Source organism: Herpailurus yagouaroundi, unplaced genomic scaffold (assembly GCF_014898765.1).
Source record: "Herpailurus yagouaroundi ecotype Mexico unplaced genomic scaffold, PumYag 164, whole genome shotgun sequence".
In the NCBI taxonomy this organism is placed as follows: domain Eukaryota; kingdom Metazoa; phylum Chordata; class Mammalia; order Carnivora; family Felidae; genus Herpailurus; species Herpailurus yagouaroundi.
In genome coordinates this window covers 47,658,690-47,679,788 of record NW_024412405.1, presented here as the reverse complement: position 1 = coordinate 47,679,788, position 21,099 = coordinate 47,658,690, and the positions used below count along the sequence as shown (strand labels likewise).

Sequence of the window (21,099 nt, the reverse complement as noted above, 5' to 3'; positions counted from 1 at the left end):
ATAAAAAATGGTATTTGGTTTCTACAAAGAAAAGCAGGGATAGGACTTGTCTGAAGCAAAAATGTAATGTAGGCTAAAGCCTAGCTTTAAAAACCTTTCCCTTGTTTGCCTTTCGCCCACCTGCTGTTTGCATCTACTTCTGGCCTAACAGATCAAGGGCTTTATACCGAGAAATAGTACAGTACGGTAGAAACAAAATATAATTCAGAAATCCCGAACGTGAATCCTTCTCTTCTGTTTATAAAGTAGGGGGGTTAAGTCACCTACTCTCTATGAGTTTCAGTTCTTGCAACCCTAAAAGGGCTGCTGTGAGGGATGAGGGATATTATCAGGCAAATGTATACGAACATACTTTGCAAAACGTTTATCACTATACAAAAGTCAAAGAAAGTAGTTGTCATGTAGTTACTTGGATGTTCAATGGTTGCTCATTTGCTGGAACACTTACGTCATTAACCTAAAACTCCAAAATTGCTCTCCTGGCTCCTATCATCCAAACCCTCACTTTCTAGATGTAACACGTTTCAGATATCATATTTAAAAAATAATCAAACTAAACTATCATAGAGTCAGATTCTAATCTCTAGCTACCCCATTCCATGAGATGACTTACAAGCAGAAGTCTAACTGCTAATTTTGTTATATTTCATATAGTTAAATTCAATTCTGCCATCTTTTTTTTTTTTTTTTTTTTTTTTTTTGCCCTTGAGCACACTTTTTGTAATAACCATCAAGCTGTTAATATGCACAACTGGACGATTTTAATGTCAGGAGATTTCTAAGGCTAAGGTCTTCAGTTGGATAGATCCAGTCAGGTCAACTTAGTTCATATTTCTGGTTCTAACATGTGCAACTAATATCAGAAGTGAAAGCTACCCTAATCAGGTTTTCAGTAACTTGAATTGTACTCTTGAAGGTTTTTCCCATAAACAGAAAATAACTACTCTGGCACAACATTTCAACACAAAATCCAGGAGTCATGATAATTGATCGTACCTAAAATGTTCATCAATCAGTACTTACTTTTCTACCACACCCCAACTCATCCCCTTTATGCTTCGTGCAACAGTGAATTGTGTATATTTAAAAAATATACAAAGTAAAAAGCCTAGAATATCTAAAAATTGTTCAAAAGGAATTGATAAATAATTGTAAGGTGGACAAAATCATTGACAAAGAGGAGGGTATGAAAAAAGAGCAGAGGGCAGAATCTGAGTAAGACCATGATTTAAGTAAGTATCAAAAGAAATGGGAAGAGAGTCTGGGAAAGAGTCAGACAAGCAGCACATGGGAGCCGCAGGAGAATGACAAGCAAGTAGATAAAGCTAACGGGGTGAAAGGCTGACTGCATGTCAAGAGCATACAGATGAGACATGAAAGGACTTATGTTGGATCTGGAAATATGACGTTGTGCATACCCTGAGAGTAACTCACAAGACCTAATGGAAGGAAAAACATATACATAAAACATGCTAGAGGATCAAAGTAGGTCCTAACTGGATCTCAACACAGGAGAAGAAAAACATTTAAAATACAACTATGATGAAGATAGCAGCTAACATAATTATTGGGTACTGATTCAGTACTGACTGCACATGAACGTTCTCCTTTAAATTTTACTACCACCTAATGAGATAGGTTCTAAGATCACCCACATTTCCTAAATAAAGAAACTGAAAAACTGAAATTGAGGGGTGTTAAGAGACTTATTCAAAGTTTCATAGCTAGTACATAATGAATTAAGTACTCAACCCCAGACCTAACAGGGCTAGAATGCGATGAAGGATATTTGAAGGAATTTGGAATTCCAGGACCAAGTTGTTTTTAACTGAGATTCATGTTTCAATACTAGGAACACGTTGCATAGCAAGCATTGGTAAGCCCAGAGCTAGAGCGCTTTAGCATTTCAGTATTTTCAATAAGTCATAAAGTACCTTACAGAAAATGTATTCATTCTTTCATCAGATATTTGTGTGCTTATGATATGCCAAGTAGTGCATAAGGAATTCACCAAGAGATACCTGAGAGAATGATTCCTGAGATGACAGATATTCTTATAATAGGCTAATAGATAGGCTGATGGATAGATCGAATATAACGAGAAGATGATGGATACTTGGGAGAAAACTAAAACAGGGATGAGGAAAAGAAGTGCTACGGGCTAGCGGGCATGTAGTTGTCAACAGGGCGCTCAGAGAAGACTTCCAGAAGTTGACATATGAACAAAGACCAAAAGGACGTGAAGGAGCAAGTCACCTGGAAGGTCTAATGGAAGCAAGGTAAAAGGCAAGTATAAAACCCTGAAGAATGCGACTGGCATTTCAGTATAGAGGCCGTGTGGTTAAAGCAGACTCCTCCCGGGGGCACAGCAGAAGATGGGGCTAGAACACCAAGGCAACGGCAGATTCTGTAGAGAGCTCTGTCGACCACTGCAAGGATTTGGGAGTTTTCTCTGAGGTGGGAAGCCATTATAGGGTTACTGGTAGAGTGAATACTATCTGACTTACAGCACTGGCTACTGTGTTAAAAATAGACTGGTTGAAAATAAATTAAGACAGGTATTATTTCTTAGTATCAAATCTTTCACACATTTTACATGCCTGTTATACTCAACACAAGCAAACATTGTACCTTTTGCCATCAAGCGAATAAAGGGGGAAGATGAAGACAAATCACGGTTGAAAATTCAAACTTTGTGAGGAACTTACCAGAGGGAGCAACTCAGTGAAAGAGCTTATTATTCTGATCATGCTGTGTTTTCATTAGTTCTAATAAATTAAGGAATTGCAAAGTTATTTAATATAGCTGACATTCTACTAATTTCAAGGGAAAAGGGTAACAAAAGCTCATAAGAGAATCCGTTTAGAGCTCAATTCCACTTACCCACCCACTCTACAGAGAATACAATTGGTAATGTGTGAGTGATTTTTCCCCTTAATGGCAGGATTTGCTATTACTATTTTTATGTCGATTTGAACTAAATGAACTCAATCCCTTGATTAAATGAGAGAGTTATTTTATCATGGCAAATGCGTACATACTTCTGGCATTTTAACATCGTCTTAGTTTATGATATAGGCACTATATGTTTAATAGTATGATGTATTAGGGATTATTCCATTTTCCTTCATACGAGAGCAAGGTTTGGAGGCAAAGTTTTTTTCTTTCTTTCCACAGACACATAGTCTCATGACCACTAGCTTCTTTCCAAAGGTCCCTGATGAATCATATTCTACAAATGCCAAATAGCCCTCTCACCCTGGCTCATGCTTATAGTTTTTGAAACCAACTGCAATAGTGTCATATTATAATATCACCTGGTACAATTCCCTAGACGGGGGATTACGATTTTCCTCAGAGAGGTGATAGCTGCAAAAACAAACAAATTTTGCTGATGGTGATCCCTCTCTAGGGACAAGATTGAGAAAACACACTACAGTTTGCATATTTTGCCTCTCCCTTTGCTGCCTCCTGCGCTGCATTTCTAATTCACTCCTCAGGTGAGCTCCTCCAGAGCCACAGCTTTAAATATCACGGTGCCCAAATTTATACCTCCAACCTTGAACTGCCAGCTTACATCCCAACTGCATACCTCATGTGTCCCCTCGGATGTCCACAGACACGTTAGGTGTGTCCCTACACAGTGTGCTCCTCTCGCAAGCCTTTTCCTCATCTCCGTGAATGGGCAGGGCAGGAATTTTTGAGTCAGCCGATTTCACTCTTATCCCAAATCCAGCCCATCAGAAATCCTACTTTCCCTACTTTCCAACAGAATCTGACCTCTGACAGCACCATCAAGCCTGCAAGCCAGCACCATTTCTCACCTTAATAACTAGCTCATCAGATGCCTGAATAATAGTCTGAAAGCATCAGTCTGATCACTTCATCTACTTAAAACTCTCTGATGGCTTTCTTATGATAAAGTCCATGGGCCTCACGCCATGGCTCCACAGCCCCAGTGGTGTAACTTCATCCCCTACCACTCCTTCATACTCGCTCTGCCACAGCCACTCGCCTCCGCCATGCCAAAGTCACTTGTCCCTCAAAGCCTTGGAGCTTGTGGTTTCCTCTGTCTATAACATGCTTTGCCCAAGACGGCCACACAGCTAACTTCAGTCACTTAAGCTCTGGCTAAATATTATCTCTTCAGAGAGATCTTCCCTAGCCTTGTTATCTCTCTCTCTCTCTCACACACACACACACACACACACACACACACACACACACTTGCACCTCACCCTAACACACACACACACTAGGCCCTCACCCTAACACTTCCTGAGGAGTATTTATTATTATTTGATACTAGGCTATGTTTTTGTTTATGTGTATATTGTTACTGCCCTCAGATGAAATGTAAGGCCAACAAGGAATAAGAGACACGTTCAATGCAATGAACTCAGGGCCTAGAGCGATTTTCAGTGCATAATAGGTGTTCGATAAATATGTGTCAAATAAATGAACAAATGATTGGATAATTTTTGAACCCCAGGAGGTCTTAAAATAAAAAGATCAGACGGTGGTGCAGTTACCAATATAATCTCAAGGTCTCAATTCTCCCATAAAGTATCTGGCAATCTAAGCCCCCATAGCATCAAAAGGCCAAGACCTACACTAATGAAAAAATTGCTACCCGGAGCCATTTCGTAAGAATCTAACGCGAACTCAAATCAATATTAGAATGGTTCTTAAATATACTCAATCCATTGGCAGTGAAGCCATGTAAAGTTCAACTGTAAGAAAACCTCTAAGTTTCTGTATATTTCAGTATATTTGGTTAAATCGATACATCTGTTACACATTATTTCGTACTACCGGTTAAATTTGTAAAGAGAAGATGTAAATGGCCTTTTAAAGGTTTTGTCAATGTCTAAGTCTACTGTGTCATGTGCAGGAAGAACTACAAAAAAAATTCTGTGAGGAAAAAGATCTTCAGAGATAATATTATACTAGAGTGGACAAGGTAAAACTACCTTCCAGCTGACAACTGACTGTCACTATTCAAACCAACAAAATTTATGTCTAATTAAAACTTCAAATGGCATTGTGACTATTTTGGCTTACAGTGCTGAAGGTGATGGAAGAGAGAAACCAGAACGTGAGAAAAATGATGGAAGTACTAAACGTCTGCAGGATTTTCGCTGCAAATCAATGAGAATTGAAAGCAAGCTAAATTAATAAGCCCTGAACTAGGTGAAAGAAAAACCATCTGTGCTGGCGAGCCTATATTAAGTCCTGGATCCTGGTAAGAGCATGTCAAGAAGGTTGCAAAGCAGAGTGACAAGAATAACTGAACAGCTGAATGCTTAGGATCTTAGGAGAAGCAGACCTCTAAGATTTAAATAGCTATGAATCTGGTTATAATCATTTATTACTCTAAACAAATGTCCTCCCTGGGTAGTGAAAGATTTGCAGATGAGTTTGCCAAAGTGCTGTCTAAAGCATCATGAAATTTGAGAGGACTTGGACTCCAGGACAGGCACCAAAAGCAGACGACAAAATAGAACTCTGTCTTCCAGGAGGAGAGACTGGCAAGATTTCTCTCATTGACAGACGAGATTGAAGATGAATTATCAAAGAGAAAAGGAAGAAGTAATTACCAGAAACCAAAATAAAAAAGAAATTGTATCATACTAACTTCATGTGTTTTATTAAGTTGTAAAGTGATAAGTCTGTGAAACAAGACTGACTTTGTATCAGGACATTTGCAAAGCACTTGAAATAATCAACACCTAAAAAATGAAAGACAGCCCTGGAGATGTTTCCTTTGGAAAAGCAATAGCTCAGCAGAGGTACTTTTTCAGGTTCCTTACTTATCTTGGTCACTCCTTTCCTAAAGGTGTTTCAGTAAGCCGTGATTCTTTTGTAATCTTTTTTTTTTTTTTTTTAAGAGAGAGAGAGAATGGGAGGGGAGGGGTGGGGAGGGGGGCGACAGAGAAAGAATCCCAAGCAGGCTCCACACTGACAGGCCCATGCAAGACTCAATCTCACCAACTGTGAGATCATTACCTGAGCGGAAATCAAGAGTCAGGTACTTACTCGAATGAGCCATCCAGGTGCCCCTCAATAAGCCATGATTCATATCGAATCACAATTTCCTCAACACCTTTCATAAAAGAAAACCACGAAGTACCCTAAGAAATACTGTACAGGGTACCCTGAATATTCAATGAACTTAAAAATAAAATGACCTTCTGAGTTAAAAAAAGCATCAAGGAAAATGTCCAGTGTGATATCAGAACAGTCATGTGTTGTGACAGGTGAACAAGTTAAGTGGCAGAATTACACAGGGTGGTTAAGTTCTACATTTTTAAAAAAAGAGTGAATTCAGATTTTATGCTCAAAAGTTACTTGGTTTGCTTTTAAATTAACCCATTCTCACCAGAGAGGTCATTATCTAGAGATTCATTTTAACAAAAATTAAAATAATTATCTTAAAAATACTTCACATTTTCATTTTAAAAAGTGTTTTATGTCTCCTGAGGCAAGGCAAACAAAAGCAAAGATAAACAAATGAGACTAGCTCAAACTAAAAAGCTTTTTCAAAGCAAAGGAAACCATCAAGAAAACTAAAAGGCAAACCTATGGAGAGAACAGATTTGCAAATGACAGTATCCAAAATACATAAAGAACTTATAAAACTCAACACCCAAAAATGAATAATCAAATTAAAAAAATGGGCAGAAGTCACGAACAGACATTTTCCCAAAGAAGACATATGGATGGCCAACAGACACATGGGAAGATGCTCAACATTGCTCATCGTCAGGGAAATAAAAATCAAAACTACAGTGAGATATCACCTCACACCTGTCAGAATGGCTAAAATCAACAACACAAGAAACAACAGGTGTTGCTGAGGATCTGGGGAAGGGGAAACCTCTTACACTGCTGGTGGGACTGCTAACTGCTGCAGCCACTCTGGAAACCAGTATGAAGGCTCCTCAAAAAGTTAAAAATAGAACTATGATGCAGCAATTGTACTAGTAGGTATTTACACCAAAATACAAAAATACTAATTCAAAGGCATACATGGACCCTGATGTTTACAGCAACATTATCTACAATAGCCAAATTATGGAAACAGCTGAAGTATCCATCAACTGATGAATGGATAAAGAAGAGGTGGTGTGTATTCCACACAATGGAATATTACTCAGCTATAAAAAGGAATGAAATCTTGCCATTTGAAACGACCTGGATAGAACTAGAGAGCGTTTTGCTAAGCAAAAGAAGTCAGAGAAAGACAAATTCCATATGATCTCACTCATACGTGGAATTTAAGAAACAAAACAAGCAAAGGCAAAAATAAAGAGAGCGATCTCTGTTAGAGAAATAATAAATGAAAGGATGATTATTTATTAATTAAATGAAGCCAAGAAACAGACCCTTAACTATAGACAACAAATTGATGGTTACTAGAGGGAAGGTGGGTAGGGGGATGGGAGAAATAGGTGAAGGCGATAAAGGAGTTCATTTGCTGTGATGAGCACCAGATGTTGTATGGAAGTGTTGAATCACTACATTGTACACCTTAAGTTAACATTATACTACATGTTAACAGGAATTTAAATAAAAACTTTTTTAAAAAGCGATTTTAAAAGACATTTATTTATTTCAGGGCAATAAAATGTTTGTATAATACCATAATGATGGACACACCCCTCCATACATTTGTCCAAATCCAGAAACTGTGCAACACCAAGAATGCACTGTAAACTACGGAATTTGGGTGATAATGTGTCAGTGCACGTTCATTAACCTGAAATGTACCACTCAGGGGCTGGGGGAGATGTTGATAATGGGGAAGGGCATAAATGTGGTAGGGGGAATGTATATGAGTAATCTTTGTACCTCCCTCCCAATGTCGCTGTGAACCTAAAACTGCTCTAAAACAATAAAATATATATATAGTTTTAAATTCCTCAAACTTTGTGCATGCTTTATTGTTCTTAACCATATATTTTACCTTCTTTCTTTTTATCTCTTCTTTATTTCACATATTCATTTAGCCAATATCATGTGGTCACCATGTGTATCATGTATCATGTGTTGCATCATGTTGTATTACGGTAACAAAAGAGGAAGGATACTGAATTTTGTAGGGTATGTATTCCAGAGAAGTCTCTCTCAAAGTAGAAAGAAAGGGAAAAGGAAGCATTATCAACTGGCCTCAGTATGGTGCCTTCAGAGCACAGCTGTGGAGGAAAGATGAAGCCTAGGGGAAAAGGAAGACTAGAGGAGGAGAGGGTGGCAGGTGTTGCTTCATTAAAGACCTAAGCCTGGGCACATGGGAAGGAGGGAATTATAGAAAAATCTGAGGAAACATTTGGGTGTGATGGGTACGCTCATCATCTTGATTGTGGTGATGGTTTCATGAGTATATTTATATGTCAAAATGAGTCAAATTCTACAAATTTTAAATATGTACATTTTATTATATGTCAATTTTTTTTTAAAGGCCTAATGCTACTCTAAGAATTCTGGGCATCCATGTAAAAGCTATGGGGAACAAATGAAGGACTTTAGGGAGGCAGTGAAGGATAGTCAGTGGCATTTCACACTCATTTTACATACTCACAAGATGTTCCCTACAATCAAGCTAAATCTGTAGTCCTATTATAAGCAAAGAACCACGCTCTTATTATATACAAAGGACCAAGCTTGTCCATATACACAGAATACATTCCTATCCTTGAGCGAGTAACATGGGTCTTCCTTAACTCACTTTTAAAACCAAACTGGGGCTCCTGGGTGGCTCAGTCAGTTAAGCGTCTGACTTCAGCTCAGGTCATGATCTCCAGGTCTGTGAGTTCAAGCCCCACATTGGGCTCTGTGCTGACAGCTCGGAGTCTGGAGCTTGCTTCAGGTTAGGTCTTTCTCTCTTTCTCTTTCTCTCTCTCTCTCTCTCTCTCCCCCACTCGCATGCTGTTTCTCTCTCTCTCTCTCAAAAACAAACAAACATTAAAAAAATTTTTAAACCAAACTTCAAAAATGCAAAAAAAATCCAGCAGATATCATAAGTAAAAGCAAAGAGATAAGTAAGAAGCATTAAGAAAAACTGCAAATGGGGCGTCTGGGTGGCTTAATGGGTTAAGCCTCCCCTTCAGTTCAGGTCATGATCTAGAGGTCTGTGAGTTCAAGCCCCTCTGCAGAGCTGTGCTAACAGCTCAGAGCCTAGAGCCTGGAGCCTGCTTCGGATTCTGTGTCTCCCTCTCTCTGCCCCTCCTCTGTGTGTGCTCTCTCTCTCTCTCTCTCTCCCTCTCTCTGTCTCAAAAACAAACATTAAAAAAACGTTTTTAAAAGAAAAACTGCAAATATTTACAAAGGAGTATCATATAGATTACATAAGGAGCTCCTACAAACTAGAAGGAAAAAAAAGATAAGAGGCAAACAAAGGATAGTAATAGGCAATTCGGAGAAGAAATAAAAGTAATACATAATAACGGTTTCAATTTCATCTCATAACCAAGAAATATAAAGTAAAAAATATACAAACACAAATGAAAAAGGATAATATTACATATTGGTGATTGTACAAGAAAAAAAACCCATACATACATTGTTCATAAAAATATACACTGACACTCCTCTTAGAAAGATAGTTTGGCAATAAATATCAAGATTAAAAATATCTTTTACCTAGCATTTGAAATTCTGGGACTCTTTTCCAAAAGTAGTATTAATAACAAAACTAACCTTTATATAAAGAGTTTATTATTACAAGATGATTTACACAAATTCACTATTTTTAAATACTCAGGACAACACAATGGAGGTAGGCACTATCACTGTCCCTCTGACTGGCAGACTAATGACCCCCCAAGTATAACCAAGTACCAATCCCCAACGCTTTTGAATAGATTATTTTACGTGGCAAAGGGACTTTGCAGACTTGACTAAGAATCTTTAAATGAGATTATCCTGGATTATCCAAGTAGGCCCAATATAATCACAGGGCCCTTATAAACAGAGAGGAGAGGGTCAGTGAAGATGTGATGACAAGAGCCACAATGACAAGGGACCATGAGCCAAGGAATGTGAGCAGCCTCTAGAAGTTTGGAGAAAGGAAACAAATCCGCTGCCTTCATAAGGAATGGAGCCCTGATAACCCATTTTGGACTTCTGACTTCCAGAATTAAAACATAATCAACTTCTGTTGTTTGAAGCCACTAAGGTTATGGTAATTTATTATAGCAGCAATAGGAAAAATCCCATTTCATAAATGAGGACATTGAGATACAGAAAAATAAACGACTATCTAAGAACACAGAGCTAATAAGGTTGGCCTAGGATTTAAACCCAGAGTCCCTATTCACAATGTCTATAAAACACTGCCTTCAAATGCATAAAGATGTACGCAGAGTTACTCTTTCAAGAACCCTGGGGACATACAATTTAATGAATATTGACACAATATTTCTGAATAGTATATTCAAATATGTACACAAGGATGTATACAAAATTATTATTTTAAAACCCTCCAACCAACCATATTTTTTTAAGGAAATAGTTAAAAAGAAAAAGTCATAGTTAGAGACCATGAAATACCACATAAGAATCTAAAACCGGTACATCATGAGAATAAAGATCTCCAAAACATTTTTTATAATGAAAAAGTTTCAGAGTAGTTTTATTCTAAATGTTCATATGAACACGCACACATTTGTGAGTACAAAGAAACAGGATTGGAAATCCAACAAAATGTTAAAAATAATTTTGTATTCTGTGTGGAATGCAGTGAGTTAGTGAGATACAAGGAACTTCCACATTGTATTCACCATTTTTATATGTTATTTGAATGTTTTACAACAAGAATATTAGGGTATAATTTAAAACAAGGCATTTTTAATGCAGGGAAATATGCATAAACTTCCTACAACATTTTTTTTTTTTGATTAAAAAAAAATGGAGGTCTCTACTGCAAAAAGTTTAAAAGTCCTGCCCTACAGTGACACCAAATGGTGGCAGTTCAAAATACAGTACACAAACACGACATTTGTTCAATTCAACCTTCCTATGAAAGATTTGATCCCTTTGAAGAACAGGCAGCTTAACGGAATTAAATAATATGGAGACATATACTCGAAAACCTAGATTTTTTAATCAAAGAAAGTCTGCACTAAGTTTCAAATGCAAATTTTTAGGCATTTTTCCAAACTTCAGCTAAGCCTCTGATCCCATTGAATATTCACATATCTTATTTCTCACACAGTTAAACCATGATAATGTGAGAACAGAGATTTTACCTAATGGTTTACTGATCAAAGAAACTGCAAATATTAAAAAAAAAAAAATGTCATGCAACTAAAATCAAGTTCTACTCAATGGGAACCAACTTTTGGTAAATAGGCCATATTTGGGGGGGGTGGTGAGGTGGCGTTAGGGCTAAAGAGGGAAGGAAGGAATCCAAGAAAAGAGACAGGCAATTGGTTTAATAAGTGAGAGTTTCTAGGAGATATATTTTCACTTCTTAACTTATTGACAGACAATTAAGTTGAATAAAGCATGAGGAAAAGGCACACCAAATAAAAACCACTTTCTCAGCAACAATAAGAGTTTTATCCTGAACCGTCCTGGGAAAAGAATATTTCAAATTAGGCACATCAGTCAGTACTCCGTGTCCTCTGCCCAGAACCTAAACCAACAAATAGAATCAGCATGCCAACTGTATCATTCATTTCAAGTTACACAAAAAGACACAGATATAGACTACCTCCCAGAGAACTCCTTTAAAACACCATTTGACTAGAATCTTCAGTCTCTCAGCATTAAATGACAACTTTTTCAGATTTGGGGTGGGATATTACTTTTCATACGCCAAAATCTGTCGGAAAACATAAGACATGGTAGTATACTATAATCAGCTACAAAAAACAAATCAATTCTACCATTAAACTATTAGGACCTGAATTCACAGCACCGGAGATCAATTCCAAAAGGTACCAGCCCACCAAATGCCACCACTGTTATGATCACAAGTAGACTACAGTGCACAGACAAGGCCAGCTCTTGAACACCTAAGAACTGTCCTGCTCAAACTGGCCAATGTCCAAGTCATAAGGATTGCAAAGAAAACTAGTTCGGGAAGATTCTGAATTATTAAAATAATAGATGAGTGACTGAACCCTTAGTAGCAGCATAAAAGGACCTGTATCTAGTATTCATTCATTAAAAAACTTTTTTTTTTTAAGGAATCGAGATAGTGTCTGCATTAAAAATTTTTGCTTCCAATTTCAAGGGAGAAATAAAGTGCATATGAAACACTATATTATAGGAAACCTGGAGGGAATACAAACATGGTTTAGTGACTGAAAGAAAGCTTCAAGGACATACAATTTCATGAATATTGACACAGTATTTCTCAATAGTCTATTTGTATACCACACACTATATAGGACATAGAGTCCTGAAAAGTTGTATCCAAGTAATACATGACAAAAGTAAAAGGTATTTCTAATTTATGTGTTATATCTTATATATTCTAATTGGTCTTTAATTGACACTGGTTACCAGGCATTTTGGATGTGTTACTTTTGTACATTCCCTTTCTACCAAAGAGAAAATAATGTAAGCAAATTCCAATGTCCTGGTGGGGTGGATTTTTGCTTATTGTTTTACCTAATTCTTGAGTGGAATTAAAGTTGATTATATAATGCAAACAACTATGGAGATTTTATAGTGTCAAGTTCCTATGTTTGTTGAAATGGAACACACCTTTCTGAGAATTCTAAAATTCACATGAATTACATTAATAAATTTATATAATTGGATAAAAGAAAAAGTTAAACTGACAAGTAATGTAACTGTAGAGTTTCAAGTGATTTTGTTAAATTGAAAACAATGTAGAGATCAACGGTTACAGAACCTGAAGATGATACAGAGCTGAAAGTAAGCCTATCTTTGGTGAAAACAAATGAAAAGGCAAGAATTGGCCCTATTTGGGGGTACAAAGGTTGCCCTAATCTATGACTACCCTTGTTTTTGATATGGTGATGATTTTTAGGTGGAAATGATTACTACTTTAAATCTAAGTTTAGTCAGTAAGTAAATGCTCTTCTATGAAATCAAAGTCATGTAGGAATCTGCAGTTCAGTTTACTTGGAGTTAATAGCCCATCTTCACTACAAACATGTTTATTACTTATAAAATAAAACAGTATAATGAGAATCATAGAAATAAACATAATTATAATCAGTTTCCTGAAACTACCAAACTATCATATTACTTATGTAATCTTGATAAATTGAAAACATATCGCTATTTAAACAACTAGCAAACAATATTGAGCTTTTAATCCAGAAAGAACTAAAATCTGCAGGCATTCCACACTGTCATACAATTTTTGTCCATCATGTTTTTTGGTAATTCTGCAGTATTGTTTGGAACTTTAAGCAGGTTTCTCCCCCTTTGGGCAGGGGGGAAGCATCTAAGAAGTAAAGGGAGACATATTAGGAATGGTAAAAAGCTGAAAGAAGGTAAAGTTGAAGAACATTACAATTTGACGATGCACACACACAGACACACACTACATACTATATTATTGTTTTTTTCCTGTCAACTTTCTCCTTTCTTCACTAAAGCAATTATGTTTTAAAACATTAGTACCACACAAACTAGAATGTACAACAATGGGTTCAAGAACATTCACAATCAACATATAATAAAACACTGTTCATAATGTGTCTAGCAGATGTTGTTCAATACCTTTACTCTTTCAACATTAAATTCCATTTTCAGTCAGGTATGATGACCTGGTATGGAATGTGTAGATTCAAGGTCAAGTTTGAGTTGACATGTCCTAAAATGGAAGTGGTCTATCTCTGTCTTAAAATCAAAACTATAACCTCTGGCACTAATATCTGGGAATATAATTGCTATATTTAAATTTCTGGCCCCTACGAGAATACTGCTTGTAAATCATGGCTCTTTGATGTGAACTCCATATTTTCAAAGGCGGACATAACCTGCCTATTTTAAAATAACTGCAAGTTTGAGCTCATTCTTCTGTGAAAATCACTAAAATGTGAGAAGAGTTTTACATTTTTCCTGTGATGACATGCAATGTAAAAAGTTACTTGCTACATAGACATTTTCATATAAGCTTATATGTGTTTCAGATTTAATGTGAATAGGAAATATTTTTATATTATAATTTTACATTATATAATTTTCTTCAAGTCAAAAAAGTTGGGCCAAAAAAAAAAAAAGCCCCCAAATTCTGCATAGTCTGTGGTTAAAAATGTAATGCAAATTCTCCCTTACTCACTTATACCCAATGGAAGCCACTGCAGGTAGAGCATCAAATATGGAGCAAAAGAAAGACAAAATGATCAGGTAATAGAATATAAAGCAAACAAGGAAATACAGAAAAGAGAAAAAGAAGAAAATGGTACCCTAGAGAACTGGGTTTAAAAAAAAAAAAGTTGTGTTTTTTTTTTTTTGTAAAGAAAATAAGTTAAAAGTTTTATAATAAAAATTGTAAACTATGTATAGGAAAAACCCTGCCTTTTTCTTCCCCTTATGTGTTCTAAGCAGAGTTTTGTGAACTCAGGAAGGTAGTGCGGGGAGGGCTGAAGACAATAGGTTTATGAAGAAATGGCAGCAGTTTAAGCAGTTTAAGAGCAAATGCCAACAACATGCAAAATATGGTATGCAGTCACAGTCCTTTAGTTAGCCAACCCACATCTTCATAATTATATCAAACACAAATTCCATCATGTCCCTGGAGGTTGGTAATAGAACTTCAGATGAAAGGGAAAAAAAAATAATCTTACATACAAAGAATCAAAACACTACAGTATCATCATGATGACTGAATGTAACCAACCTCAAAATGATTATGTAATGATAGGAGAAAAGAACAGGAGAAAGCAAGCTCGATAAAAATCTTAATTTTAAGTTGGCAACACAGCTAATATATAGCACTGGCAAGAATTTTCACCTCTGCAGACCCCCAACTTCTATAAATAAAATAGGAGACTGGAACAAGATGATTATCAAGGTGTCTCAAAGATTTTTTTTAAAGGTATCCCTTTTTCACCCTTATCACCAAGGAGGAGAATGTACTTCTAATTTCAGAGTCTAACATGGGAGATGAAAGGAAGTGAGTGATTACAATAAGAAACTGATGCTGTTTTTGCAGTATGTTGGCTTACGATGCTCCGGCATTAACCATAAATACTCTCGTCAGTCATAGGAGTGCAGTTTTCATCTTACATTTTGACATGAAGTTGACAATAACGACAACAAGAAATCAGGTTTATACTTTTTAAAAACTCCTTGGACTTCATTTGTGGCTACAGTTTCAATATACATATTTGAAATCAAAATAATTTCCCATAAATATCCTTAGGTTAAAAAAAAAAAAAAAAAGCAAGATGGGCTTCAAAGCTTTATGGGACAATCCTGATGTGAAAAGGCCTGACATTTTCTTTCCTGCATTGCCTGGTATAAAGATGCCCGCACAGGAGAGTTAACGCCAAAAGACAGTACTTACCACAACAGCAAACTGCTCGGGTTCACATAAGTTGTTATAGTCACTCTTGAACTGAGACAGTGAACTTAACTGTTCTTGATCTGGAAGATGCTTTATTAGGTTCTAAAAATTAAAAACATAAGAAAATATTTTCACTAAATGTGCTTCCTGCACTCTAGATAAATCCATCAATAAACTATTGGAAAGAAACCACTAAAAAAGTCAGTCTTCAGTTTTATTTCTAGGTAACCTCCCTTATACTCAGCTTTACGCTACATTCTCTGCATCTTGAAAGCAGTCAATTTTCCTCTTTACTCTCTAGAGTTATATATTCAAATCAAGCACTACTGAATGTTTATTTGATTAGCTATATAACTGAGAAAGAAAAACTCCACCTATACCAAAGGAACAGCTTTCTCACCTGGGTAAATGTGATCAATTACATTTCAGATTGAGGGAATTAAATGTCAGATATTCAAGCAAAGCCAAACATATTTTAACACTTCATCCAGGGTGATAAAAGAAATTATCATATTACTACTAAAAGGCAAGAGAAAGAAATGAAATCCAGAGAACTTTAATGAAAGTGCTTGCAAGATTTAATCAACATGATTACAGTTTAATAACAAAAATGAAAGTATCTCTAAAACGAAGACAAAGTAACTTTTCTGATGTGGAAGAAAACTTGAAAAGGTACTAAAGACATGGAATGATATACTTTGCAAATAAAAAGCTTCTGAAGAGATCGTTTAGGAATTTAAGTGCCTGTTGCCTTTGGCCTGGATCACCTCCCATCCAGAAACCACAGGCTTGCTTGGTTATTCTGGTTCCTCTGTCCATGAACAGTCTTTCCCAGGCCACACACTTAAGGTCAGGCAAACACTCCCAATGAAGACCAAATAAACAAATTTTCTTCCCTGTTATAAAGTAATGATTATACAGTCTTGTGGACAAAGTCTATATAGATCTTCCGTATCAAAATGTAATTGATTTTAACAGTGTCATTACAAATTAGTGTCCTGATATTAAAATTAAGAAAAAGAGTGGTTGGTGTTCACAATCCCAAATTTTAGCATCAGTATATTGTCTTCAAGCCCAAAGTCAATACAAGTTATAATTCAGCCTACATCAGGCTCTATATATTTATGGGGAAAACGCCTCCAAAGGTGTCATTAGTTAAAGACATTGTTAGAGAATGTTATTTATCAAAGTAGTTAGATCAAAGAAGAAGTTTTGGACTCACTGTGTACCTTTGGACAAAAACTTGGTTGACTGGCCGAAAACAAACAAAAAAAGTGGCAATTTAAGATCATCCCTAACAAAAGTATTTACTATTAATACTACCAACTGAATAAAAACAATGCAAGTAGAGGATTTTTCCATATAAATAGAAATTTCTCTTATTAAAATTGCCTGAAGCCAAAAGACCTGGTTATTTGTGTTTCTTTTAACCATTCTAGCTAACAGCTGGATTGAGTTATTTATAATCAGGCTTCTGAATTTCTTCAGTATCCTTGTAGATGACCATCAAATCCCCTTAAATATTATGAGTTAATATATAATCTTTTATCATGTATTTATTAATTTTTCACTTCATTATTCCTGCTTTGTAGAGTAATGAAACTATAATGATTTCTAAGATACAGGCCCAAACTTCCTGTGTCTCTCTCTTTACCAAAGTTACCAACCTTCCATAAATCCTAAGGTCCTTTCAGACTAAACCAACTCTTCACAGTTGCCCACGTACCCACAGCCTTTCCCTCAGTGCTCAGAGTATTACTAGTGCCAGAATAACTGACCTTTGCTACATATTAGTCACAGAGCCCTATTGCCTTTTCTACATCCATACTGTATTCAGTCCTGAAGTACCCTCACCTCCACACACACACACACACACACACGTACCCTCACCTCCACACATGCACAGCACTCCCTTAACCCATCATCTAATCTATACCAAAAAAAAAAAAGTCTTGATACAGCCATGTGTACCTTGTATTATAATTTTATACACACACACACACACACACACACACACACACACACACACACACATCATTTCACTTGTCAAACTAAATATCCCAGAAAGGTAAAATCGATGTTTAATTGAACCGACCACAATGCCCTGCACATGGTGGGGGGGGGGGGTATAATAAAATAGATGCTAAATGAATTAATTAATAAAAGACAAATGAAGGCAAACGGGGAGAGAATAAGTTAGAAGGATGACATCAAAAATGACATACTACTGACATCTGGTTATATATGAATGAGTAACTAGATATGCCAAAACAAAATCGTGACTGTGAACATAGCTTACCAAAATGATGATTATTATAAAGTAAGGTTTTCCCTGTGCCCTGTGAAAAATAGGCAGTTCTTCACTTTACAATTAGGAACATATTTTTTTATTTAATTTAAGAGGGCACCTGGGTGGCCCAGTCAGTTAAGCATCCAGCTTTTGATTTCAGCTCAGGTCGTGATCTCATTTTTCATGAGTTCGAGCCCCATGTGGGAGGTTGGAGATCCTGCTTGGGATTCTCTCTCCCCCTATCTCTCTGCCCCTCCCCACTTGCACTCTCCCTCCCTCTCTCTCTCAAAATGAATAAATAAACTGAAATAAATAAAATTAACTTGAGACTTCAAATAGCACGGAATTCTTATTTTTTAATCAGCATATAAATGTCCAAACTAAATTTTTCTATTTTAAATTCCTGAGATGGGTTTTACATGTAGTAGGTGTGGCAGGCAGAAGGATGACCTGAACCACACCACCCAAGATGTCCACACCTAATCCCCAAAACTTGTAAATAGGGGAAATTTCCCTAGATTATCAGAACTGCAGAATGTAACCACAAAGGTCCTTAAAAGTGGAAGAGAGAGACAGAACATGGAGCGAGAGGGAGATGTGACCATGGAAAAAAGAAGAGAGTCAATATCCTTTGAAAGTTGACGAAAAGTGTCCCAAGCCAAGGAATGTGGGAAGCCATTAGGAGCCAGGAAAGATAAAGAAAGGGATTTTTTTTTTAAATCCGATAGAAAGGAAGGCAAGCCTGCCAACACCTGGACTTTAGCGCAATAAGACACATGCCAGATTTCTGTTCAACAGTAATGGAGACTAATAAATTTGTGTTATTTTAAGCTACTGAATTTATGGTGAATTGTTACAGCAGCAATAGAAAACTAATATATTAAGAAATTATATGGAACTGGATGTTCTTTGGACATGAATTTAAAAATGCAAATTTCCCATCTCTACACACAAAATCCACATGAATATCCAAAACATTCGTGTAATCAAGTTAAAAGCTACTCTGTAAAAATTCAATAAATGCATTAAAAAAAAAATACAAACATGTATGAAGCAGAAAAAATTTTCTTTAAGGAACTTGAAATTTACTCCCAACAAGTCACATTTACGATCAACAGTTAACAAAGACAAAAACCTAGTAAAAAGAAAGTGCTTAGAGAAAAAAGGCTCAGGGAAGAGTTACTGAATCAGGTGTATATGAGTCTCAGCTACTCACAGCACAAACCCCTACTGGGATTATATTGCAACCACCTTGGGAAGACAAGATAGCAGAAGCAAAACCCAAAACTTTCCAAGATACCATTCATTGATGGATTAAATGTCCAAAATAATTTTAAACATGTGTTCACACTAACAAATAATCTCTGGTTTCTTTTTGTTGCTAAAAAGCCATTTTTCTAAGTACATCCACTATAAGAATGAAAGATAGTAAACTGAAGATATTATTCTCTTCCTATATAATTTGTGGTTTGATACTCTGATTTTACAGTTTATCAAGATAAGCATTATTGATGTCTTATGTGGACTTCAGCAAATAACTCTGGCACCACACTAGCATTCCTTAAATAATACTGTGGGTAGACACCATTTAAAAAATCTGGCAGCCTCCTGAATGAATTCAGAATGTTATGCCCACAATTTCTAGTACTCGTAGGAACACAAATGACTCAAGGAAGGGTGGTTAATAAAGATGACTCTAAATGAAGAGAAAAGTCCCTCAATCTTCTGCACTGAATCATAATGCAACTTTACAAGGTAAGAGCCTAATAAAAACATATTCTGAAAGGATTATACAAATAAACTTTAAGTCACATATTACTAACCTTAACTGTAACAAAAACAAAAACATACATGTTGAATTAAACAATTTGCCTTTCGAAAACAGTCATTTAAAATAATTGAAATGTAATCATTTTGATAGCATTATATTTAGTTGCAGTTAAGAAAAGATGCAGAGTTTTATCTCCTGGCAAAGCAGAAGTTATGCTAAAACTAATTATGCAGCAATGATTTTCCAGTTGAATGATTTGGTTTAAGAATTTTGCTTCACTTACAGATTTGTATTTAATGAGAAGCTTGCAATGAAATATTGGAATTTAAGCTCTCTGCCAGTTTGTTTACCTGAATCATAGACTCTGCCAACTGTGTTTCATCCACTTCCAATATCATCATTTTGATTTCCTCATATGGCACCCGAAAAGAGCTCAAGAAGATTGCTAAAAGGGGGAGAAAAGGGTTCATAATGAGTAAGAGAAGAAAAGAATGAGATGTAGTTCTATGTATAAAATCAAAACTAATTCATAAAATGAGAGACTTTAAACATTAAATATAATGACTATGGGAGAAATTTTCATTAGCACATTTTCTACTCTAGTTTTAGAACTAGTATTTAAGCAACAGACCTTTATTATTATGCTGGTTCCAAGGTTGATTTTTAATGCTTGGTTATTAGCCTATCACAGGAATGGTGCCAATTTTCATATGATAAAAAAAAAAAAAAAAAAACAACTGAAACATATTTGGTACACTATAAAAATATTACATTGGAATGAAAAGAACCATAAAACTCCAATATGCACATATAACTTTTGTCTAAACATGTGTATTATTAGGTTTTATAATATCCTGCAGCCCTACTAAATACTTCAGAAAAAAATATTTTTTTTTTAATTTTTTTTCAACGTTTTTTATTTATTTTTGGGACAGAGAGAGACAGAGCATGAACGGGCGAGGGGCAGAGAGAGAGGGAGACACAGAATCAGAAACAGGCTCCAGGCTCTGAGCCATCAGCCCAGAGCCTGATGCGGGGCTCGAACTCACGGATCGCGAGATCGTGACCTGGCTGAAGTCGGACGCTTAACCGACTGCGCCACCCAGGCGCCCCAGAAAAAAAATATTTTAAGAAAACTGGCAAGTAGTGCATTTACACTATTGCAAGTTATAATAGCACTTTGCTCTTTAAAAACATTATAGACAATATGCCAGAAAAATAGCCTTTATATGTAACTGAAGCTTGAATATCGAATATTGGAAAACAAATTTTCCTGGGAAACCATACAAATGGATTATATTGGGTAATATGTTATTACTGAAAATTCCAACATTATTTACATTTTTTTCTAATATCTCATATGTCTAATATTAAACCACAGTGATCTTCTCAAAAGCTACTGAGGTAAATAAGGATATTTTCATAGTATTAGATTTAATATTTTTGCCGTTTCCCCCCTTGATCTACTATTACTGTGTCTCTTCTTCAGTGACAGATGTCACTCTGTGAACGTACTCAGAACTTGCTACCGCTACCATT

The 21,099-nt window shown here is 36.1% G+C and overlaps 1 protein-coding gene across 1 annotated transcript in view; it reads right to left on the bottom strand.

Annotated features, from left to right (window-relative positions):
- The window catches only part of DIAPH3 (diaphanous related formin 3), a 508,696-nt gene that overhangs the window by 255,982 nt on the left and 231,615 nt on the right, over positions 1-21,099 (bottom strand). The window contains exons 19-20 of the mRNA XM_040487410.1: positions 19,911-20,005; positions 15,500-15,601 (exon numbers count right to left, since the gene is read on the bottom strand). Of these exons, the coding sequence (XP_040343344.1) occupies positions 15,500-15,601; positions 19,911-20,005 (197 nt within the window). The remainder of the gene's footprint in view (positions 1-15,499; positions 15,602-19,910; positions 20,006-21,099) is intronic.